General features: G+C 45.4%; 1 protein-coding gene across 1 annotated transcript in view; it reads left to right on the plus strand.

Annotated features, from left to right (window-relative positions):
* The first annotated feature begins 4,190 nt into the window (after window positions 1–4,190).
* The window catches only part of LOC142574989 (ATP-binding cassette sub-family C member 2-like), a 226,578-nt gene continuing 204,612 nt past the window's right edge, over window positions 4,191–26,156 (plus strand). Inside the window, exons 1-3 of the mRNA XM_075683964.1 lie at window positions 4,191–4,344; window positions 9,391–9,522; window positions 19,910–20,050. Coding sequence (XP_075540079.1) covers window positions 9,457–9,522; window positions 19,910–20,050 — 207 coding nt within the window. The 5' untranslated portion in view covers window positions 4,191–4,344; window positions 9,391–9,456. The remainder of the gene's footprint in view (window positions 4,345–9,390; window positions 9,523–19,909; window positions 20,051–26,156) is intronic.

Genomic DNA, 26,156 nt, shown 5'->3' on the forward strand with positions numbered 1-26,156 from the left:
TCGAGGTGTTGTTGCGACGCCGAGTACTCGAACCTCGACCTGCGTTACTACTGGGTAGCGTGGGGTTGCCGGCAGGCTGCAGGCATCCGGTTGACCATGACGACCAGCCAGGGGGGCGACGATTTCTAATGCGAAACTTGCAGTGTTTATTCCATGGTTGGTGAAGGATATAAAAGAAAAAAATAACCATAAAAATACATTGCGGGACTGCTTAAATAGGCTCCCTAAAATCGTAGGCGGGATTTTGGTCAGTTCAACGTCACATGACATGTACTGAGTCTGGTCGGTGATGCGCGGGCGATCGCTCTCTCTTAGGTGACGTTACACGTGCTTGCTTGCGCTTGCGGCAACCCGTAGGTCCAGTTTGGTTCCCGGAAAGGAGTCTGCCCTTGAGTGGCATAGTTTCGTACAGTCGCACAGCCCCATTTCAAGCTTGAATTTATGCGATGTGCCTAACCACATAACCTATTTCCTACACTGTGTTGAAGCAGAAAATTTTTGAAAAGATGTAATTTTTTTTGCAATTTACTAATAGAAAAGGCGTGTGCAATATGAGTGTGTTTCCTTCTATTATAAATGTGTATATTGCCTGCAGTAATGTATATGCGTTACCTGTTTAAATGTGAATGATCTGTGCATATATGAAAATATCTATGGTTGTTTATTCGAGAGCCTTATTAAACACATTTACCCTTCTTTCAGTGTGAACCAGCCAGCCTGACAAATCTTAATGCTCTCTATGTCTCTTCGTCTCGTGGTATCGTTCGATTCTGATGACAATCTCTCCACGTGCTCTCCGAGAAAGTAGATACCCAGGCGATGTTCGTAAACACTCCGGAGATTCTTCAAGTAAATATGGCATGTGTTGTTTGTAGCTAATTCTAAAAAATCGTGAAGTCTCAAGTATGGCGAGAGGGTAAGGCGGAAAGTGGGGGAAGGGCCTCCTTGTTTTTTTTTGTTACCGGGACATCAGCCCTGTTAATCCGGCCCGGCACCACGGCACACCTCCTCAGACATGCAGCTTGTCATTGAGCAAATCGTGACGGCCGAGTACTAGACCGGCGTGGAAGTTGCATGCAGCGTGTTTTCCCGCAATTATAATCCGTCACTTGTCACGTCCTCACCTATTCCAGAATGTTCCAGTACCATTAGGGACTATGCGACGCAGTCGATCGACCATGGCATACCTGCACCAATAGAACTAGTGGGTCGACGTAAATGCCAAAATAGATAAAAAGCTTAGATAGATAGATAGATAGATAGATAGATAGATAGATAGATAGATAGATAGATAGATAGATAGATAGATAGATAGATAGATAGATAGATAGATAGATAGATAGATAGATAGATAGATAGATAGATAGATAGATAGATAGATAGATGCAAAAGATCTGAAGTCCATGAGCACTCGTAATCGCATTAAACATGGTTAGAATTGAATTGGATGCTCTATCGCACTGCCACCAGTCCTTCCATACATCGCACATTTTGTGCACTTTGACGTCGCGGAACTGCTGCTTGAAGATTTTCGCGAAGGGCTATCCTTGGCTGTTGCGCAAATTCTAGATTTTTTTTTCGCCTAGTTATCGTTCAGTTGTTTCAAATAAGTAGCAGACAGAGACCGGGCACGTAGGTGGCTAAAATCAAGGAAATCATGGCTAGAACTCTATTCAAGGTTCCACCGGACTGCGGGGGGGGGGGGGGGAATAACATGAAAACTCGGGTTATCACGAGAATCTATATTCGCCTTGTAAACTACGTCAAATATTATTACCTTAAGGGATTGAACTGTGCCGATATAAACCGACGCATTGACATAAAACCATGTTGACAGCGATTTCACTCTCCATTATTAACCACCGCCAACAAATGATGTCGCACAAGCCACATTGTCTAATAAATTATGTTTAGTTAAAATATTGTTCATTTAGGCATATCGGACTAGATACTGACATTTGCATTGTTTCTTTCTATACGTGCGGTTTTCCTTAGCGTGGGCTAAAATAATATATAGTTTCTTAATTTAACAAAAGAGGACGAGGGCGAATCAGAAAGTCTTTGCCGCGTTTTTCAGCCAAAAGAAGTTACATACAGGTCATTACAAATATGCATACTATTCTATGCACTTTACGCTATTTTACATAGGCCCCGCACCTGTTCAACTATTTGTCACATCCCAGTACTAAACTTAAGACGCACCTGCGCCATGTCGTCATTCAATGACGCACGAGGCCTCCCCGAAAGCTTATTGTCATGCAAGACTTCACGGCCTTTAGCGAACTCACAGCACCACCACCTCATACTTGTCAAAGCGAAATACCTTTTTGCATATGTAGGCTGCATTTCAATGTGAATTTATTTTGGCGTTCGTCCCTTGCTCCATACAAAACCAATTGCACTTCGTTGCTCGTACGCCTTGGACATGTCAAGCACAACCGCCATCTTCAACAACTCACAGCACTGCCATGCCGCGGACCTACCGGCAAATAAGGCCCGGACCGGTCCAAGAAAGGTCCACCGCTGGGAATGGATAAGTTCACTTGGAGTGTAGAACCGTAATTTAGGTAGAAAAAGAGGGGCAAATGCTTTCTGATTCCGCCTCGTAACACTGCTCCACAAACCATTGCCCAACTTGTGCCACCTGCCGCAGTTTATGGTACTGTACGGATCGAAGAGCTAGCGACGGCACCCTGTGCATGTTTATCTTCAGCTTCTTATAATTGCGTGGTTAAAATAAAGGAAATAAACTTCTATAAGTAAACAGAAATGACATGCAGGGAAGAAATCGTAGAAAAAGAACTGATCTATTGTCTTCATTAAACAAGCATTTATTGGCAGTTTCTAAAGCGGGGCAGAATAAAATTATCTGGTATCGTCTTGCAGCTGCAGTCCATTGAAGGTTCAACATGGGGTATCGAGAGGTACTATCTCATGGCATGCAGACTCCAGTAATGATTACAGGAACTTATATGCTGCAATGACCGATTAAATGGATCATTAGAATGAAATACAAATGAACACGAATTTTCACTGAGGGCAAGAACGCTCAACTGGAATTCAAAAGAACATCACACATGCTTAAAGATGTGTCAGATTAGAAAGGTAAATTAGTGGTACATAGAGTAGAAAATAGGAGTGAAACTTCACTTTTTGGAATTCACGCTCCAAGCTAGGCAGCTATTAAATCACTTTCAGAGCGCGAGTTTAAAGATTTTCGCGCACCTTTTCTCGTTTCCATGAGCGAAGAAGTAATCGCGGTATATGAGATTCACACTTGGTTCAGTCCTTCCCACCCCATCCTTCCACCCCATTTTTCTATACCATCCTACCACGTGGAAGTTTTACGTGCCATAAATACATCGTCCGCTGTCAAAAACACGAACACTGCGCAACATTTACGTGCTTGCAAAGCGTTTATCGCACATATTCTGATGCGCAGCGGTTTAGGCCTGTGATCCCCCATGTTATGATGACTCCACTAAAAACAGCAAATATATTCCGAGAGTATTGTTCGTCTGTGGCGCGGTACGTGGTGTACGGCGTTGCATGCGAGTTCTGTTCTCTATTTTCACTTTTTCCAGTCGCACCTGCCCAAAAACACAGCCGCCAAAGCCGGCTCTACATAACATAGTGAAACAACACACGGAATAACCCAGTCCTGCACACACGACGCCTTTGACATGGTGCAAGACCTATGGTTCAGCAAACGCACGAGGACCGACCAAGATAAGAAAACAGCCATTTTGCGCGGCAACATAGCCGCTACAGCAAAAAAAAATACCACATAACTTCTTTCACATTTTTTTCTAGCGCGCGGCACCGGTAGAGCCTCTTGTTGTTTCCTTCTTCCATGTATTGCGATGATGATCTGCATTTAAGGCGCGTACTTACGAATTATCTTAATCGCGAATGTCGCTGCAGTAGGTAAGAGAAATACTTACTCTTTGTAGAGAAATAAAAAATACTGAAGAAAAGTCATCCTTCGTCTTGCCTGCGGAAATGTGGATACTTCTTATATATACCTCCAACCTCTTAGGAGCGATATCTGTAACATTGCGAACATGCAAAGCCTTTGACCCGCCATACTTCGTCAAGCTGGTCAGCCCGCATGCGCATACTTGCAGCCTATAATATATTCTTGACAAAGCAGGCCTCTCCTCTGCTTACTTTGTTATGCCGCAGGAAGTCGACACCTATGGAGCATCGAGAATTGCTGCAGACCTCCTGAAGTGCACCACACTTGCTGTGCTCCTAGTTTTCGGCGCGTACCCGACAGCACAGAATAACTACCCAATAATACGTCATGGTCCTTTATACACTCTTCTCGATGTCGCCCAAGTGGTACGTAACACCCATTCAAACATTTATTCTAAAATAAAAAGAGAGAAATTACGCAGGGTCAATGCACATGTTGAAATGTATGTGAAGCCAAGCGTTCGTGCAGCGGGAAATGAAATGCTCTTAACTTGCTCCTTTCGTTCCTGCGTCTTTGGCATATAACAGAGACTGACATGTACGTGTTCTCTTACACTCGTACGTGTGCAAATCTTATAGTCGCCTGTATATTTGCATTTCTTCTTATTTAGTAAAAATGTACCGGGCGCTTCTTGTCCGATGGTATGTGCCATAGTAGGGGAACTGATGACATCATCAACGTGCGGCGATCATCTCAAGAAGCAAGATGTCCATGGCGCGATATGTAGCACCCGCGGCTTGGCGAATCCCCCGTTGTGGGGTTTTGCTATATTATGAAAATAATCATCGTAATTATCACTGCGCTGATGCGCTTCCTGGCTGACACCTCAGTTGTCAGTGTATGCCATAGAATTCAAATCTGAATCATCATCATTACGCAGTGATCATCTGAAAGAGCTATTCAGTGGTGCGATATGTAAGCACCGTTTCTTGGCCAATCCCGCGTTGTGGGTGTATATGCCGTAGTATGGACGTCATCCTCATACCTAACACGTGACGAACATTTACAAGAGCCAGTTTGTCTTGGCACAAGATAGGTTTACGTGGGTCTGTGGCCTGCAAACCAATATACTTACCGCTTGTCCGGTATCATCAGTGTCGCTGCGGTTGTAAAGAGCAGCTTTCAATGCACCAAGTAGACCTCGCAAATACTTTGATAGCGTCAGTCATTCATTTCGTTATTTAGCTTCGGGAGCACTGGTCTTAGTGATGAATAAAAGATATTGTGATACAAGACAAGACTGGCAATGCGGAGGCGAGCAGAAAGATTACACAAATCTGATTGCAATTTTAGAGATGACATGCTAACGTCTTATCAGCATGAAGGGTGAATGAACCTCTTAGCCCAGTTTTGTACAGCTTCGATGGCATTCGTTAATTATGCTTGATGAGGGTTCCACATGGCCGATACGTATTCCAATTTAGTTGCCATGAGTGAAATACAAGCTTGTAGTCAGACGGGTTGTCGAGCTTGTTGCAGGTGAAGTTTTAAGAAACCTAGTGTTTTATTAGCCGTTGATATCAGGATAGTCATATGAAGACGCCAGGACAAATCTTCATAAATGGTGATAGCTTAGTATTTGTAAGACTGGACGAAGTCAATAACAGAGCTAGAAACGGTGTACACAAAAACAAAGGGTATGCTACTGCGGTGAAACGATATGTACGTACATTTGTTAGGGTTGAGTGTCATTATCTACTGCGAACACCAGTTTAGCACATGGTTTAAGTCTGCCTGAATAGGTTCTTGGTAAAAATTGCTAGTTACTAAACAATAAATCACGCAATCATCGGCGAACAAGCGGACGCAAGAGTTAGTCGTTAAAGGGCCCCTCACCAGGTCTGGCCATTTTATTATTTATTTATTTATTTCACAATACTGCAAGCACTCCTCGGGCCCATACAAGAGCGGTTACAACGGGGAATACAGTACGAAAGAAGAAAAGAAAGAGAAAAAAGTTAGACCACTTTATCCAAAACAAAGAGCATTAGCACGCCCAAAAATGAACATACTCAATAAATACATGCACTCTGCTTAAATTAGCGGTTCGCAGAAACAAGAAAAACAACGTTTACGATAAGTAGGCATCGACAAGAGGCTGCATATCAAATACAGATAACTTCAGTTACTTTATCACCATTCGAATTCCAGATTCTGAATACTGTCAATAAATGCATTGGCAGGTGGGCAATTTATGGCTCCACAGGGTAGCACGTTCTAATGGGAAATGGCGTGTAGGAATAAAGAATACTTGTGAGTGTTATGGCTGGGATGATGCCGTATTGATTTATTATGATTCGTTCGGGCAAAAAGTCTGAATGGCACTTGACCCGCCGTGGTTGCTCAGTGGCTATGGTGTTTGGCTGCTGAGCACAAGGTCGCGGGATCAAATCCCGGCCGCATTTCCTTGGGGCCGAAATGCGAAAAGACCCGTGTACTTAGATTTAGGTGTACGTTATAGAACCTCAGGTGGGCGAAATTTCCGGAGTCCTCCACTACGGCGTGCCTCGTAATCAGAAAGTGGTTTTGGCACGTAAAACCCCATTATTCAATTCTTTAATGGCGCTTGTATGTATGTTGCGTGTGGTATTCGATAGGAGCTGTGATAAAGCAAGTATAGAGATTTTAATCTGGAAATCGTTCTACGTCGAGCTAGTGGTCGAACGTTAGCGTTGACGTGCAGGTTCCTGACGCTCGTTTGACGCGAATATTGCGAATATATGAATATCAATGCTAAGTTCTGTATGTGTTCTAGTTAGTCGGTTTAATACTTCTGGTTCGGGGCCCAAATAATGTGAGTATACTCTAAAGCAGGTCTGATTACGGTTCGGTATGCATCTAATTTAACACTAGGAGGTGTGTTTCAAAGATTTCATCTAAAGAAATATAGTTTACCTAGTTCCTTTCGTATATATTATTTATAAGAGCTTCCCAATTTCGTTGTAAGATTGACCCCGCGAGGTATGTGTCATCAACGCATTCTTTGTGGTATATTTTTTATGGTATATGTAAACTGAAGCGCATTTTTCTTGTGTCTGAAGGAGATACTGGTAGTTTTTGTTGCATTCAGTTTCATACCCTATTTTTTGCACCAATTTTGTATTGCGGCTAACGAATCGTTTAGTTTCACATGATCCTCTCTGGTGTTCACCGTTGTCTACATTGCACAATCATCTGCGAATAGGCGCATTTAAATAGGCGGCTGAACGCATGGACGAATATCATTGGTGTAGATCAGGAATAGGAGTGGCGCAAGAACCGAGCCCTGTGGTACACCAGAAAAAGACGTTGAGGTAATCAGACGTAACATCATTGATATAGATGACATTGGTTTCTGTTTTCGAGACAGTTCTTTATCCATGATACTGTTTTCTCGTGTATACCAATGGCAGCTAGTTTTGTAATAGGATCTCGATGAGGAACAACATCAAAGGCCTTTGAAAATCTAATAAAATGTCTTCTATTTGGCTTCTGATATTTATTCCGGTAGCTATATCATGGGTTAGAGTAATAGTAACTGAGTAATAGTAATTAAACCTGAACGGAACCATGTTGCCGGCTGTATAGTAGGTTATTATTCTCTAGGTGCAATATTATAGCCTTATAAATAATATGTTCGAACAATTTTCTGGATACACATGTTAATGAAACAGGTCTATAGAGACTTACGCCGAGTTTAGAGCCGGATTTGTGCATAGGTATTACTTTGGCCATTCGCCAGTCGTCAGGTACAACCGAAGTTTCCAAAGAACTCCTGTAAACTATTTTGACGTCCAAACTGCATGTTTTTGCATAAATGCGTTTGCTAGAAGGTCGTGGCCACAGGGTTTCTTTACATCCAGTTTTTGCAAGAGTGGAAAAAGTTCTTCTTGGTCGATATCTATTTCAGGCATTGGATTGTCGAACTAGTAACTTCGAGAGGGGCCGTTAAAGGCAGTTCTGTTAAATAAAGATTGAAACAATTAATTAAATTTGCTGGCTGTGATGTCACGCTGAACAACAGTCTCACTTGAAACAGCAATCTGCTATACGGTATGCCTCTCCCTCGATGGGTAGAGCAAGAATTTTTGTTGTTTATTCGTCATGAAAGAAGGCAGAGTAACAGCGAGAAAACGCTCCTTGACCGTTTGGATCTTATCTTGTAGCATGCGTGCGAGATCTTGAAGGTCACGTGTGTTTTTTTTTCTGCTCTGCCTTTTAATTTTTTGTTTCAAGTGTATTAGTTCGCGCGATACCACCAAGGGTGTTCACTGTTCACCTGTTTCTTTCTGAAGGGAATGTAGCTTTTTTCACAACATTGTACAATATGCTGAAAACGTAACCATAATTCATTTAGTTCAAGAAGTAATGAAAACTGTAAAATCAGGCGTTCAAATATTCTGACATGGCATTGTCATCTACTCTTGAGTAATCCCTGATAGCAGCAATCGATGGCTTAACGCTTTCACCGTTTCCTAAAATTGGGCAGGAGAATACATCAGTTCATGGTCCGGAATGCCATTTTCAACGTTGAATATGTTATTTTGAAATAGACTGCTTACGAACATCAGATCAAGCACAGAACATGACGGAACAGCTATTCTAGTCGGTTCGGAAACTACCTGGTCTAGAGAGAAAGTAAATGACATAAACAACGATGATTCAGCACTTTTCGCGTCAAAGCTGTTGTGCCAAAGGTTAGTCCAATTGATTCCTGGTAAATTAACATCACCTGTGATGACAATATTGAAATGGCAGTTAGTGTGTTGTGCAATGTAATCGTGCATAACGTCGAGATGTTCAAGGGTAGCATTCGGAGGTCGGTACATACCACCCAGAAACATGCTTTTTCTGTTAAATGTCAGTTTACACTATACGCTTTCATGGTCAGATATGATGCGTAAAACTGAATTTTATGTTAGATTTAATTGCGACAGCTACACTTCCCCCCACCACCCGCGATTCTCTGTCTTTCCGTATGAGCTGATAAGAAGGTGGAAACAATTCGGAATCCTGGACGCCTTCGCGAAGCCAGCTTTCCGTGATGACTCTGATGTGCCAGAGATGGGGTTCAGCTATGCTTTCAAGTAGGCTGAACTCATTGATTACGCTGCACGGGTTTAGTGATGACACTCTGATACATCCAGTAGGTCGTTGTCACGTGCCATCACGAGATGCTGGCCCAGCGTGTGTGGAAGTTATCTGTTTAGATAGCTCAATTCTTCGGCCTTCCTACTCACTCCATATCCTTTTCAATATAAGTTCGCTGCTTAATGGAATGTATGTGCGCAAAATAGTACCAAACTATTCGACACCGTCTGAACACTGGCACATGAGCTAAATAACGGTGCGCTGCCTCACATTATAGTGCCGCCGTTCATTCGCACATCGTTTAAGTAAACGTAAAACATCCGCTTTTTCCTTCACCGCAGGTACTACTTCTAGTGACGGCATCCTTTGGAGCTGCAAAAGGCATTTTGACGCTGCTAGCGAGCGACATGGAAAATGTGACCGTAGTGACGATAATGGGTGTCACGGCAAATTTTGCCGTGGGATTGTCATGCGTAAGTTACCGGCACGTACGCAACATGCTTTTCCTACTTAGTAGACGGTACTTCGGAGAAGTTATTTAGTTGTTCTGTATTTTGTACCAAGTGATATCTTAGTGTGTGCTGGTCTGTGTTTGTCTGTTTGCATTCAACCAATGTGCCTGCTTGTAGTGTTAACTATATTTTTCTTGTGCGTTCACTGTATCAGTGTTAGCTGTATTCTTATTAGTGTATTTGCTGTTCACATTATTTATTTGCTTTTGCGCTAATTCATGATTTCGTGCTTACAGTATGTACATTATTTAAGTATGGTTCTTATACTAAAGTATGATGTGCTTAACTTTCATGTAGCGCCCACCCCCCTACTTCAGGGCCCACTGGGGTTCTTCAAGGTATTTTTGATGCCAAAGCATTCAATGGCCCGTTGACCAGAAAAGCCGGCTTCTGTCGCCTGGACAAGCGAATAACGGCAGCCAAATTTCTATTGGCTCCGACACCGCGTCACGAGCGCGCCTCAACAAAGCAGGGCGGGCGAAAGGAAACACCTGCTGCCTAATAGCGCGCCAGGTGCTGCGTGAGGCAAGCGGGCATCGCCACGACGCCACGTCACCCACGCTGTCACTCTGGGAAGCCTGCGTTATCGCCGCGTCCCTTCTCCGTGCAAACTTTAGTCTGCGTTCTAACTGCGCATGGATAAGGCCAAATCAAAACGCACCAAGCAGGTACGAAGACTGGACTCTGCTTTATGACGTCATGCTGCCTCTATCAAACTTTCCATTGCGAAGGTCGGTGTGACGAAAGCGGTGATGTCAAAATCACCGCATCAAGCGTCTCAGCACGCTCCTTTGCCTTCGAATAGTTCATAAATTGAACGACCGCTCTATGGCATTCGGTTTGAGAATAAAGCTTTCGCATTCACAACTGATAGGAAGTGCTTGGATGTCCTGTAAGTAAAAAAAAATAAATAAACAAATATAAATCACGAAATAAATAACTTGCTGGCGGACGCAGGATTTTGTTCAGCCTAGTATGAGAGGTATGCTATTTCATTCATTGTCACATTATTTTAGTTAATGTTTCCTTTCGGTATTGCTTTTTTATAGCTATGGACACTTAACCCTTGCCTTCTGTTTGAATGCCTCTATAGGGCCAACTACGCCAGCAGGCGTTTCGTGTTGGACGATATCACAGACTCGAGCACATAGTGGTTGAACCCTCCCCCGTGTAGCCATGTGCGGTTTAGCCATGTCCTGAGAAAGGATATAGTGAGGGTTGAGCCTATGATCAGTGCTTGCACATTTATGGCGCCCCGGCGGAGGCAACGCACTCTTTGGCCTTGGCTTCACGTAGACATTATCTCCAGACTGACCCAGCCAAGGAATCGGTAGTTTCCTTTTGCTGTCCTCCTCTCAAAATTTTGCCTTTCTCTCTTCCTGTCTTACCCTCCGTCGTTGCTTAGCGGCTATGGTGTTGGGTTGCTAAGTATGAGTTCGAGGTCTCGGGATCGAATCCCGGCCATGGCGGCCAGGTTTCGATGGGGGCGAAATGCGAAAACACTCGTGGTACTTTAATTTAGGTGCTCGTTAAACAACCGCAAGTGGTCCGAATTCCTGGAGCCTCCTACAACGGCGTGCCTCACTATCAGAAAGTGACATTGGCACCTTCGAAGCTGGGAGGTGACGGGTTCAAACACCTTGGGGTCTATGTTGTGAACCCACTACCAGTGAAACCGTGACTACGTGCACATGTACTTCGTGTCTCTGTGTGGAGCGCGTAATTAGCCGCACAGCGAACTCGCCCTGAAGGTAGTTTCCTCCTGCCTTTTCTTCTCTTCGTATACTTCCTATTTTCCAGGCAGCCAGGGTGAACCTTCTGCGACGGAACCAAACTAGGATGTATCGGTTATATTAGTGTCGCTTAGCTGGCGTTTGCAGGGCCTGGCCTTCACAGACGCTGCCGCGTCCCTGTCTTGCGCTTGACGCTGGGTGGCTGGAATTGCTACCGAAACAGGGTTTTTTTATGGCTTTATGTTTCTTCGCGCTTCCCGATCGCCTCCAGAAGAGGGTTCGCACCAAAGAAGTCTGTAATATAGTCCATAGAGATCCGCAAAGACAGTGAAAGTCGCCTCTCGTTTTTTTTTTTGAACCACAGATCTTGAAGGAGGTGATAGGCACACCCTATAAAGAGACGACGCTGGCCTACCGTGACCTCCTCTTGAAGCTCCGAGGCATGGAAACCCAATAGAAACATTTTTTTCTAACGTTCGGTTGAAGTGTGTTGCCCGAGTCCATCGAAGCAGGCTATGTAAAGATCCGGATCAGGCCTAATTTTCATAGCCCTCTCAGAAACTCTAAATACCAGAGAGTCGCCCACAGTTCACAGACGTCCTTGACTGACTGACATGTGCTAAATGCACTGTGCGTCAACATCCAGCAAACGCTCTGCTAGGCGTGAAATCAGATGGGGAGCATGCGGCTTACTCGAGTTCGTGTCCATCGTGGAAAAGAGAGAAAAAATGCTTGCAATTCAGGTCAAAGATAATACATAAATCCAGGACGCACGCAGGCAGATGGCCTACGTACCGAGAAACAGCTTTGCCGAAGTGACGCTTGAGAAGGCAGCGCCACAACGGCTTCCGGTGGCTGTCTGGCCCAGACGCAGTGAGTCGGTGGTAACGCCAATCGCCCCCTAGGCCTTTGCGGCTGGCGCTGCTCCGTCACCCCAGAAGACGGAACCATCAACCTCTGGTATGGTGGCGTCCAGGGTTTCGTCTCAAGAGAAGAAGCCTTCAAGTCGAACACACCGCTCCAGAGAGTGGGTATCTAACACTCCGCGAAATGCGATGTACATAACTCCTATGCAGACGGCGCAGCCAGCGCCGCAGTAACGGCGGGAGTCTAAGGACGGCACCAAAAGAAACAAAGCGCAGATCAAAGGAACCGGAAACGGCTGTGGAAGCAGTATCATTTCAGTTTTGAACACACAGCATAATGTTATTTTTTCCTAAATGGAGACACAAGTTCTACAGTAGAATGTAAGAACTCTTCTCCACAATCTTGCTGGCGCTAAAGAACTATTACACAAATTTAGTCCAAAAGTGCTGTGTGTCTAAGAAACATATTTAAAACTTATAGACAAGAACTTTGATGGTCAATGTCATATTTGCCAAAGGTCGCGCTAAGGCTAACGTCTCAACCGGCAATTAACAATAATTAAACAAGTTAGCTTGTTAGCATTTATCCCTACAGACGCCCCTATAGGCAATTTCAGTACGAACAGTTCGTTTTAATAGATTCGTTGCTGTTTTCTCTTTACATATTTGTCCTAATTATAAGCTTACTAGGACATATTTCCATGACATCAGTGACCAACTTGCACAGCCCTATGTACAAGTGGGACACTTCAAAGCCAACAACACCTTTTAGGGAGACTACACAGTGCGACGCAAAGGTTGCCTGATAGAAAACTGTCTTATAAATTCCGGCTTATGTTGTTTAATAAGAAAAAGACTACCTATTACAATCTCCGCCTTAATACGTGCTCATGTATAGATTTATCGCTTGGATATTCTGCACTTCCTTCCCGACGTACGGAATGTAGAGGCCAATCCTTTAGGAATCGCCATTTTCTCGTAACACGGGACCTCATAAAGCAACGCGACTCTCCTCCGCATTCCTTTTCATGGAAGTCGGCCTCCGCCGATTGGGATAGTTTGAAAGAATTTACTAAATTACCACGCGAATGTATACGCAATGTTAGCAAAGATAATAGATAAGAGATAGGGAATATTTTCCCGCTTTTTTTTTAATTGACGCACCAGAAAAGTTCATGCTACAAAGAAACGGTCATGCTACAAAGAAACGGTGGTATAAAGACTGCGAAAATGTCCGAAAGAGCAAAATGAGGCATGGGGCAGACTGCGTCAATACCGTAGTGCCGGAAACCCCGCCGAATTGAGAAATAAACGGGCACTCCACCCACTCTTTGCCGGAGATAAACGAAAAGGAAAATACCTTGAAAGACCAAAATGACGCTCTTGGGCAGAACTTTGAGCACATCTCTAGCTCAATGAATTATTCACAGTCATTCCATAAACACAAAGAACTACCAGAACGCACACCATCAGTTCACTAGGGTTGAGGATTGGGCGAGTTGGTACTGCATTCCAGAACTGCTAAGCGCAACATACAAAGGAAGAAAGAAGCCGAGCCGGCCAGATAAAGGAACAGAGCGCTGACTTCCAACTGGTTTATTGGCAAGTTGCACGAAATATATGCCTACAAGAAAGCATCAAGTCGTCGCAGCACGGACAAGTCGTCACATCACTTCACAAAACAACACACCGACAGAAGGCTACACCATCATGAGTCTTGATCAATTTGATCACAGTTTGATCAATCTTGATCACTAAAAATAACACACAGTATACATAAAAGACTTATATTATTCTTTACCGCACAACAAGTTGTTGCAGTGTGTTGAGGACGCCACTGATTACTCTGGTGCAATAGCTTTCCAAAACCGCACTATTGTTCATAACAGCGGTCTCACTGAACATTTATCGTTTTACCTAAAATCGACTTTTGTATCTTTTAATGACCGGACCTACATTCAGAACAGTGGTGCGCGCATTGGCTCATTGGTGGTGTGCGCATGGCGCATTGGCTCCCAACGCAGCACTAAATTCTAGACGGCGCTGTGTTAGGATTTTTACGGCTGACTGTGGAAGCATCCTCGGGCTGCATATCATATTAACCGCTAATGAACACAGGTAAAGCGAAAGAGAACGCAAAAACGTCACAGAAAGTGCCGGAAAGTCTCTTCCGCTGTCCCCGTCTATATTAGCGGTGAATATGGTATGCAGTAAACACTAACTAGGCCAAACTGAAGTTCTTCTGAAGCACCGTCAGACTGCTGTTTTGGCGTCATGGTTGAACGTGAATCACTGTGCTACCAGGAACTTCTCCAGCCTACCGAAAACGTGGAAATCACTACGGGCGAGGTTGGTCACTGTATGGTGGGTGGTCCAGACTTCCCCAGTGAAATTATCCGAGCTCGTCGGCGGTTCTATTTGCCACACGTTGCTTCGTATTGTCGTGGTGGATTACCGCTTTGTCCACATCGAGAATCTGTCGGCGTTTTCACTTGAAGGCAGCAATCAGACGTGACAGTGTGGAACAATAACTGCCGGCGTCGATGGTTGCACCTTGCGGCCCTCTGCGGTCCCAGAAGACCGTTAACATCACTTTTCCAACAGATGGCACTCAAGGGAATTTTTTTGTCAATGGCGAATGTGGATGTTTCCACACCATGCTCTGCTGCTTCGATTCCGGTATTAAATGCAGTCGCCATATTTTACCACCAGTAGCAATGCGCTCCAGGAAACTTTCACTCTCTTCGGCATACCATTGCAGATCATTAAATGAAGCAGTCATGTGCTCGCCTTTCATCATGTCATCTAACTGCTTAGGCACCCACCGAGATGAAACCTTTTGATACCCTTAGGACCCATGAACGGTGTCGTACAGACTCCCATACGAAACATGAAGCTCCTGGGAAATGTCCTTGAGGTGCACACACCGATCCCCTTACACAATTCCGTCCACGCGGGAAATGGCGCCAGTCAGCGACGCACGTGGTCTCCCCGAATGCTCAATGCAAATCTTCACGGCGAGTTGCAAAATAACCACACCATCATCTAACACTTCTCAAAGCGAATTAGTTTTCCCAATATGTGGACTGCATTTCCCTGAGGATCTCAATGGGCGTTCTTCCATGCTTTCTAGAAGACTAATCGCATTTCGTTGCTAGCATGCCGTGGACGTGTGAAGCGCTATCATGGCACAGGGTGTCTACCAAATTGACAATTCCAATTCCATGAGTTCTCTAGGTTTTCCTTAAGTGCCTTTGCTAAATTTCCTGAGTGACTCAAAACCTCGTTTTAAGTCCAGACGGGCTGACAACATGTCACCCGATGCACTCACTCTCTAGTAAGCATGCTAAAAAATAAAATTATGAGCTAATCCAGTTTGAATAGTAAGGCGTATTGCATATTTTATTCAAAAACCAACAAAATGCGCAACAAACAAAATATCTTCTAGAAAAATTGTAAAACCCATAGCAAATTTAGTCTAACATGTTCAAACACAGATAGAAACAGGATGCGTACTGAAGTAGATATTTTCAAGCATGAGCTATTTCTATCAACAGAGAGCAAGCTAATTGGTGTGAGACGAGAACTTTGTCAAAAGTTAGATTCTCTGTCAGCAGTTGGAAAGCCAACTTCAACTGTCCTGCGGACAACGCCTCGGGGTTTCATTTCCCTGCCTCAAAAGGTTTATTTATGTTTGGCTGAGCGACAGCTGAACCGCGGCATCAACCAACACTGCTTTTTGAGCTCAGGCTCCTTCAAAGCTGCGGCGCCACGCTTCCTTTCCTATTGATTCCACCATGCGACGGTCCTCCCGGTTCTTGTCCCCCTTCTGCAGCGCATTGGCTCCACAGACCATTTGGAGCATCCTCTTGTTCAGTTGTACAGTCCACGTGCAATTTTTCGGACTCCCTATAAGGGGGTCCGAAAAATGCAATGAATACAAGTGTGTAAGTGCCATTAGGGGCTCCAATTGACAACTAACACCACAAAACTTTGCATATTCTTCACCGCGTAACATTGTTGTATTAAGTTGAAGCTAATTTTTGGGAACCGGTATTATGCAATGCGTATTGCTTTCCGAGCTTCGAAGCCACCGTCAGGATTACAAAGGCGGAGTCGGTGCCATTGCCGACAGCGGCGAATTCTCTCAATGAAAAACACGGCACCGACCGTCAACAAGCTAAACAGCGAACGTCAAAGTAGCTACGCCTAGCGTTACCTCGGTGGTGGCTATGGCTGCAAGCGCATTTGCGTGCAAAATCTCCGCTTCGAGGCCACGGGATAATCAAAGTGGCGGCGGCGGTGGCTTTGATTATTGCCGTTTCGGACCACCGATCCAGAGAAAAAGTCCAGAACTTCAGACGGCAAAAGGTTCTTGAGTCAGAAATTTCAGACGTTCTTATACATTTACTCTATGGGACACGTGGTAGTGCCGCGAAGCCGTCAGATTTATCGGCCATGTCCGAAAAACCGGGCGTCTAGAAAATTGGCCGTTGACCGCGCACTGGTAACTGCGCCAGCCGACGACACGCCGTCAAAGCCCATTCGTTGCGATTCCTCTATGTTAGTCGAGTTAGCATTCGTGCGACTTTTGTTCCTTTCAATAAAATCACAAGTAATGTTCCCTGATAGCAGCAAAAACTCCGCGAGTTTTCCCTGAGTCTTTCACGACTATTCGATATCCCTGGAAATTGCCGGTTTTCTCGGTTTTCTCGGTTTTCTCTTTGGTAGACACCTTGATGACAGTTGTTCTTTACACGTCTATGGCATCTTCAACAACTCACCGCAGCGCCATGCCTCGGATCTACCGGCAGATAAGGCCGGACCGGTCCAAGAAAGGTCCACCGCTGGGAATGGACATGATGACTTTGTATTCCCAGCAGTGTTTTGGCTAAAAAATTAGCGGGAAAGACTTGCTGATTCGTCCTGGTAAATGTTACCTTGCGTGCTCCACTTGTGCTTGTCTACGTAATACAAAAAACACACAGCGAGACGTATTTGCGGAAGGCATTGTTGCGCGCCATTGTTCTCAGCCTACGAGAAAGTTGGCAATGTTATTCTTTCACACGGGTGCATCACAGCGTGCTGAAATGTTAATTTGCTTGACAACCGCTTTCTTTTTGTGCTTTAGTGCGGTGCTTTAGTGCGGCTTTGCGTCTGCATGTCATACACCAATTGTCCGCACGCACGAATACAAAGTTGCAGGCTTCCTATTTTTTCAGAAATTGCGCAAACACGCCGGACCATACATTGAATTAAAATTTTTACAGTTAGTCAGCAACTGTTTCCATGTCTAATAGTACCATTTCATTCATTGGAAAGACACAAAACGAAGTATGCTTTTTCGCGGCGCCTTTCCTTTCTCCCTCGATCATGCCATGTTTTCAAGCTGCCACGAGTGAAGAGTGGCTATCATTCACATGCTTATTCAGGACGTTGGCTTTACGAATTGTCTATCTCCTCTTTCTGCCATACTCTCTCCCCTCTGGGCTGTCGGGCGTGGATAGGTGGAAGGATGTTATGAGCGTCCCCTATGAAACGGGGTGGTGGATTGCGCCACCAAGTTCCAGTTGTCATCTTTCTTAATGTCCTATCTATCTTCTAAAAAAGAAAGAACACACATACCGAGAATTCCGAGCATCAAAATTTCTTAACCACTCCTGTGATTTTTCCTTTTGTACAGCTCCGTTGTTTGTGGTAACCTTACACTTTGCTTTTGGGCGTGAGTAAAGAAATAAGCGCTGGAGTTCCTGCACTGCATTTTCGGGGGGCTTACGTGAAGTAACAGCCGTACAGAGGGCATTATGTCGATGGCCGCGGATTTTCAGAGAGCATTGTGGCGAAGCCCACAAAGTTCTAATTGGAAAGGGCTACAGACGCCTCTCCCGCGTCCATACCATGTCATCATCCATATTTTCAATCACGTGCAAGACAGTGACAGCAGCAGCAGTAGCAGTAGTGTGAAAGTCGAGCGAAGAGGGAAAGAAAGCTTCGCTTTGAAACGTGTATCTGTGCAGGCAGGCAGTGTGATGATGCGTATGGCATATAATCGTTGTACCATTAGAGTTACAGAGGGGGTGCCAAAGAAAGGGAAGCGCAGTTGAAGACGGCAGAAAGTTAGGTGGAATACTGAAATTAGGAAATTCCCAGGCGCAAGCTGGACTCAGATAGCGCAAAACATGCGTAATATGGAATCATTGGAAGTGGCATTCGTCCTGTAGCGGACATAAAAGCAGCCTGATGATGATGATGCTCCATTTCATACATCAAGTGCAATGTTATAGAGGACAGAGACATGTTTTGCAGTTGATGCATTGCCACTAGCAAATAGACCGTTGTTTTTCGGTGTCGATTAAGGTGAACTGCTCTCTAGTTAGATTCAGTATTGAATAATAACAATGTATCCTTGCAAAGCAACGAACCGTGGCCTGCTGTTGTGAATACGTTGTTTCGGATCGTCCATTTGTAGTCCGTTGCGGAAGCCTTACACGCATGGTTGCATAGACCGAGAGGGATGCGTGTATACAACAGTTTACCAAAAATAATCACAGGGATATATTTTAATGACGAAATTTCTCGCGTAGCTTCCACAGCCTTGCTTACAAGCACGAAAAGGAGTACAGTGGCACCAAGGCAGGTAACTCCCACAGGCTAATATTTCTTAAGAATCCGGCGATTTTGTGCCGAATTTACTTTCAAATGCGTAATGCTACCAGTGGCCACCGGCGCATTTGAACTTTACTGCGCATTTATATAACATAGAATGTTTACCGATGTAATATCACACACTTCATTCTGATGCTGTGAGCACTGCGTGCTTATTCGTTCCATTTAATTTGTATCTCTCCTAAAGAATTTTTGGGCGCCAAAAGAATTTATGCTTTCTCGGAAGTACTCCCTCTGCCACAATATAAATCGGACTAGGTGTTGTTCCTTATATATATATGCTTTATTTAATTTTATTCTCACCATCTTGTAGGACCAGCTTTGATTTTTTACACTTATAATTATTTTCACACGCATGGCCACACTGTCAGATTAGCAATACATCTTCAAGCTTTAACAGCAGCCGCAATGGTGTTAATATACGAACACATTTCTGAACAAGCTCAGGCTGTATTAGCAGTCTTGAGAAATACCTCAAGATAAGGAAAGCTTTCATTCAGTTCTGATTATAATAGGGCGTCCACATTGCACAAGTGTACTAGGCAACATGGAGAGGTGGTGTGAATGTGTCGTAATAAACTCGACCGAGAAATCTTAATATGGTATCAGTGTTTACAGACGACCAAAAATCACATACCGCTAACATATAGCGTGCAAACGCTGACGCTAGCATCCTGGTGTAGAAAGCAGTTTTGTTACCAGAAGTTTTGTTTGCTCTAGGGTCATAACAGCATTAAGTGTACGGTTATGACGAAAGTGATTATGTCGTTCTGTACAGTTCCCCAATATAAACATGGAAGTTGTCTTGTGAGCAACCTGATAGCAGTTAAACTCGTAGTTGTTTCAAAAGAGTAATGATAATTAAGCATCCATTGTGGAAGTAGTAGTGAATGCTGCTCGTAGATATCAATATCCGCGCGCACACGTGAAGCAGTGAATATAATGAAAAAAAAAGCGGAACTACCTGAAGTGCAACCATCAGAATAAATGGTAGCCTGCCTTAGAAATGTCACCCATATGTAAAAGCACGCGTTGATATGTTCTGCGCATGTGCAAACTGCGATAACTATGCCACCTCCGCAGGCAATCGTGTTGTTGCTCGTGTGTGAACGATGGAGACGATGCCTGCCGCCATCGGGATTCGCATGCGCCTTACTTGGGTATATGACAGCCGCTACGGTTTTGGACGCACATCAGGACATGGAAGCACTCCGCACGCGAAAGGTATGCGGTATTTAAGAAATTTCAATTAAATAAAACAAAAGCACTATTTGATATGAAAATTCCAAACCTCTAAAAAACAAGATGCATTCAACGGTGTACTTACAGAAGTCTACACCCTCGTGTATAGAAGTTTATTATCACTGATCTTAAAGAATTTATTTTGAACAATCTGTGCCTGAGTTTTAAATGTATCACTGTGATTGTATATGGCACACACACCCAATCCACTGAGCTTTCACCTTGGGGGGCCGGCCGGGCAAGGCTCTCAGTGGTCGCTTCTTGCAGAGTTGAACTGTGGAATTAATTTTCTGTAACCACTCAGTTGGGTGCGAGCGAACGAAGCAAGGTCGATACTTGTTTGCCATCTACTTTACGCGGAGAAATTCGTTACGCGAAATATTTGTTATTGCGCCAGGGTGCACGTCATGTAGCAGTTGCCAACGCCCTGGTCCAATGTAGAGAGAATTTTTGAGGTAGAAAAACATTTACGTGATGTATGAAAATTGCTAGAACTGTAACTAGGGGACCATGGTGTAGTAGCTTCGACGGGGCGTCCGGACGCGGGACCTATGGCGTGAGGCTTAAAGGGCGCGCGAAGCACCGCAAAAGATGAGCCGGACTGCTCGAGCCAGGGACCGGACAAAGAATGCGTTTTTTCCTGTGGGGGGAAAAGAAATACAGTAGGGCACCCTTGCAGCGTTAGAGTCGCAGCGGCGCCGGTGGTAATAACCATTCGAAACCAAAATTCGATACCGAAAGATGATATCACATAACCTCTCCCTCAAAAGAAAAATGCGCCAATCTTTCTGCTCGCCTAAGAAGCAAGAGTCATGACTTACAAAAGAGTACAGAAGCGTAAGCAGTTATACAATAACTAAAGTTTTATATAAGAGCGTGTACCATGTACACATTTTGTTGGCGTCGGCCAAATCGAAAATTATATGCAATGGTAATGCGTCACCCTACATGCTAGTGCTATTAGCTTGACATTCGTTGGAACTAGACATCCCATGTAAGTAAGCACAGTAACACAGGTCTTTGGTGATGACATCTTTATATAATAGAAAATCCAGGTACATCTGCCTATCACCGATCTTCTTTTGAAAGCAGATATCTATGCCTTCCTGATTTTTAAATGTAAGAAGCATTATGAACACAGGTTCATGAACACAGTTGCGTCGAAGTTCAGAAAATGCCAGTCTTATTTTATTTCATTTTCATTACTTGAAGACCCCGTAACCGGGTATTACATAAGCGGTGAGTTACACACAAATAAGCAGAAATCCTGTGTTAATCTATGGTGAAAGGTGACTGGTGACGCGAGAAGAGATATTGAGGACAAGAGGTGCTTACTTGCACATACACGTCATACATGATAAGAGTTCCCTGAGTACAAGAAACATAATGCAAACATCCATGGGCCCCCTTGGACAACACTGATCGGTGCCTCATTAGCTCTGGGCCTGAGTCGAGACAGCTCTGTGGATATTATGGATTGAAGAATGTGCGTAGTGCACGTTTTACGCTCGAAGAAATGCATCGAGTCCCTCGCTCGGAGCATACTGTCACGTGGTAGTGACGTTGAAGAACACAGTAGCAATACTGTCAACGACAAAACTAACTTTTATTGGGCGAACCTGTGCCCACAAAACAAGCTACACTTATAGCACAACGATAGCGGCGCACACGGTCGGCGATCGTCGAAAATCAGATCAGCGGGTCAAGCGCGTCGGCTTTTATAGAGCAGTCGTCGAATGTTCCAGACTAATCGTTCGGACCCGCGTGCCTTCCACAATGTTTTACACCATTCGCGTCAGGTGATGAAATCAGATAACATAAGGTTCGGCGACAACAGCCAGCGGATAGAAGCATCGATAACTTTCCAGAAACTTCGGATACATGCAGGCGCGTCCCACGCTCTGCGATTACATTTGTTAGGCGGCGAAACGTGGTGGCCCGATACAGATAAGTACACGTGTCAGTGTTCACACCAATGATATTCTCCTCATTTTCCTCTTCTCGAGCCTTCTGGAAGCACGCCAAGCCCGCGTCTTTTGCCGGGCTTGTGCAGCTCGTGCTAGGCGCTGGGTAACGACTTCGTAGTCACTCGACTCACACTCGGCTTGCAGCTGCATACGTCGCTGCTCCGTTCTTTTCGCTCGGCCCTCGGCCTCTCGATCACGAGACAAACTCAGCACCTCTATAGCCCAAGCAGAACCCGTAGCAACTGCGATAGGAGGTCCACCCAGCGCGCCTCTGTCTGCTATGTTCCTGTGTCACGCTTTACCTAATTTGCCCTTCGCCGCTTCGCGAAATGTCACCTAGGCTTATAGAAATTACATTTCGAAGGCACGTACACTGACTTTCTCCGGCTGTGCAGAGTCGGGCCCGTTCATTCAGTCAGAGAGCCAGGCACAATTGCGAGTCCTGGGCGGGCCCGGGCTGATAAGTTCGGCCCGTGCAGTGCTCGACTTGACACTCTCATCTAAGTCGCATTTCGCAAAAATTTCGCGCTATATATTATGTTTGCTACAGAATTCCTTTCATCAGACCAGGATCCATACAAAGTACTATTAAATCAAGTTGTGTGATGTGACCACCACATGATCATGAGGCACGTCCTAGTGCGGCACTACAGGATAATTTAGACCATCTGGTGCTCTTTGCCGTGCCCGCACAGTACGCGGCCGTTTTTCGATTTCGCTCCATCAAAATGCGGCCGCCACGGCGGGCAGCTCAGTCCGGGTCACCAAGCTTAACAGAGCGACTCCAAAGCCTGTACGCCACCACAGTGGGTTATGCAGCACAATCATGCTGCATAGCCCTCGACTTCAACTGGGAAACACCATGAGCAGTGTTAGGGTTGGCGTCTGACACCACGTGGCGAGAGGTCATTCACCCTACCCTCTGAGCCGGAGCCCACGAGCGACTCCATCCCCGTCGCCTGTCATGGTCGTGGCATCGCGTGGGCTGACCTCATCCCCGTCGCCTCTCGTGGTCGTGGCATCGTGTGTGCTTACCTCATCCCCTTCCCCCCCCCCCCCCTGAGCCGGAGCCCACGGGGGCCCTCTCTCCGTGCCTGTCACGTGTCATTCGACGGAAGCAAGATCCCGCCCACAACTTGTAGAGAGCCTATTTAAGGGGCTCCGAAATGTACTTTGAGAGACTTCATACTTGAGACTTCTTACTTCATGCTTTTCTTATTTTCTTTCAACTACCTTTGAATAAACCGTGCAAGTTTAGCACTAGCAAATCGTCTCCCCCCTGCTTGGTCGCCATGATCTACCGGATGCCTGCAGCCCGCCGACAACGCCACGCTACCCAATAAGTAGTGTCGGTCGAGCTTCGATAGGCAGGCGTCGCTACTTCTCGGCAGCAGTACGGTATGCTACCGTGGAGTATGCAACAAACTGGCTGGCAGCGATTGGGATACGGAATCCTGGAGACCCCAACTTGGATGACAACTACGATATCGTAGCCTCCTAGTCCTGGCAACAACGTTCGGAAGGAAGGTGTCTGGATCATGACTGCATATGGTGAGTGCACGGCTTTTCTTCACTGAGATATCACTTGGCTTTTACGTATTTTTCGGAAAGTACATAGCAGTGATTTTTCTTTAATCCGTTGACGGAAGTTTGAGTACGTCAAGGTTGTAGAGAGTGAAAGTTTAGCAGCACTAAGGGCAGCCATGAACTTGAAGGCACTAAAGAAGCCGGAATTGTTGAGCTTGGCCAAAGAGTTGGGCCTCCAAATTGCCGAATCAAAGAGGAAGCCGGAGATCATTGAGGCGATCAAAGCGACCTGGGCAGACGACGAGGAACTGACGGAAGGCCTCGAGAGCTATAAAGAAAAAGAAGAAGAGCGTAAGCGCCTTGAGGAAAAACAAGCGCGTAAACGCCTAGAGTAAAAAGAAGAGCGTAAGCGCCTATAGGAAAAGGAGGAGCGCGAGTGGGCTGCACGTGAGGCAAAAGAAGAGCGCGAGCGGCCAGCAAGTGAGGCCAAAGAAGAGCGCGACCTCGAAATGAAGCGCCTAGAGATTGAGCTTCTGAAAGCACAAAATAGCGAAAGACCTAGCACAGAGGCACGTGAAAGCGAGCGCAGAATGACAGACTTGATGGCATCCTACGCAGTAGGAGGGGACATAGGCCTTTTTCTGGTACAGTTTGAGCACGCGTGTGAGAAGGCAAAATTCGCGAGAAACACGTGGCCGCAACGCTTGCTTACGTTACTGCCACGTGAGGTAGCTGATATTATCGCCCGCATGGGGAAAGAAGAAGCAGAGGACTTCGATGAAGTCAAAGCAAATCTGCTTAAAAAGTATTGATTATCAGCTGAAGCATTCAGGTGAAAGTTCAGGGAAGTCGAGAAGACCAAAAGTTAGTCATATTAAGATTTTGTATACACATTGGAGGTAAACCTGAAAGAATGGCTCAGAGAAAAGGGTGCACTTGGCGATGCCGAAAAGACAATGCAGTGCGTTGTCTTAGAACAGCTCTACCGCCGGCTGCCAGTAAGCATCAAGCATTGGGTTCAGGATAGGCCAGGCGTAGACACTATCACGAGAGCGGCCGATCTCGCTGAGGAGTACGTAACTCGCCGTGCAGACGAAGGCAGCGAAGCTCCTAAGGAGGAGATTAATAAATGCAGACACGACAAGCCAGAACGATGGTCAAAGTCGAATCGGTATAAAACAAAGGAAATATCAGATTCAGGGAAAAGTAGTGATGAGGACAGCGAAGGAGAAAAGGAGTCACCCGAACAGAGGGCAGAAAAGCAAAAGAAAAAGGCTTTCGGGGCCAAGAAACCAGTAGTTTGCTACAACTGCCAGCAAACGGGGCGTATCTCCGTGGGATGCAGAAATCCCAAACTAGTGTTGATGTCAATAAGTAGTAACGCAGATAATCTGAACTTGCTCGAACCGTACATTCTAGACCTCGTGGTAAACGGCAAACCGCTTAGAGTGCTTCGCGACTCGGCAGCCACAATGGACGTAGTGCATCCGTCGTAGGTAGAGTCAGGCCAGTTCACGGGGGAATGTGCTTCGATAAGGCAAGCCGTAGAGGCCTCCAGTGTTTGTCTCCCGGTGGCCGAAATTCGTATTGAAGGCCCTTTCGGAGTACTGGACACTGAAACCGCCGTCTCGGCACATCTTCCGCCGCAGTATTCGTATTTGTTTTCTAACAAATCAGAGGATTTGCTACGACGCAAGGGAATCGGGTTTAGTAAGGGAACAGTGCAAGCCCTAACTCGTTCCAAGTCAAAGGAGCTCGCGGCTAAACCAGTGGATGAAAGTCCAGTGGCGAAAGAAACCCGTTTGACAGCTGATTGGTCAACTAGCACTCAACAGGATAGCCCTATAGGGGATGAGGCGGAAATTACGCCAGCTAATCAAAAAACCAGGAAAGCAGCGGAGCCTGAAATGTCGCGACAAGCAGAATGCAGCAAGTTATTGAACGTAAGCCCTGCCACAATGATTGCCGAGCAGGAAATGCGTCAAGCATGAAACAATGGTGAGCATTACTATGACAGGACGGCTCGCACGCGACGCTTTGATGTTGGGGAAAAGCGAATGATCGTGAAACCCTCTTTGAATAACCAATCTGAGTAAATGCCTGTCGACTTTCCAGAGTTAACAGCCGTGACGGAGACAAAAGACATTCACGAGACAATTGATAAGTTAGTGGAACAGGCGGAGTTGAATCCCATTCAGAGGGCTGAACTGAGGGAACTCGTGTTTGAATTTAAAGACGTATTTTCAGACACACCGGGCAGGACGACTGCGATCGTTCACGATATCGAGTTAACCTCGTCGCACCCTGTTCGTTCGAAAGCTTATCGCGTTTCGCCTCGTCAACATGAAGTCATGACCACTGAAATAAACAAGATGTTAGAGCTAGGTGTAATCGAGCCAGGAGAGAGTGGTTATGCCTCACCTCTTATATTGGTTGAGGTCCCAGGAAAAGAGCCGCGGCCATGTATCGACTACCGCAGGCTCAATTTAATCACGAAGGACCAGACTTATCCAATACCGCATATCGAGGAAAGGCTTGAAAAGGTGAGCAGTGCTAATTTCATTTCTACGCTCGATTTAGTCAGATGGTATTGG

This window comes from Dermacentor variabilis, chromosome 3 (genome assembly GCF_050947875.1).
Source record: "Dermacentor variabilis isolate Ectoservices chromosome 3, ASM5094787v1, whole genome shotgun sequence".
Classification (NCBI taxonomy): Eukaryota; Metazoa; Arthropoda; class Arachnida; order Ixodida; family Ixodidae; genus Dermacentor; species Dermacentor variabilis.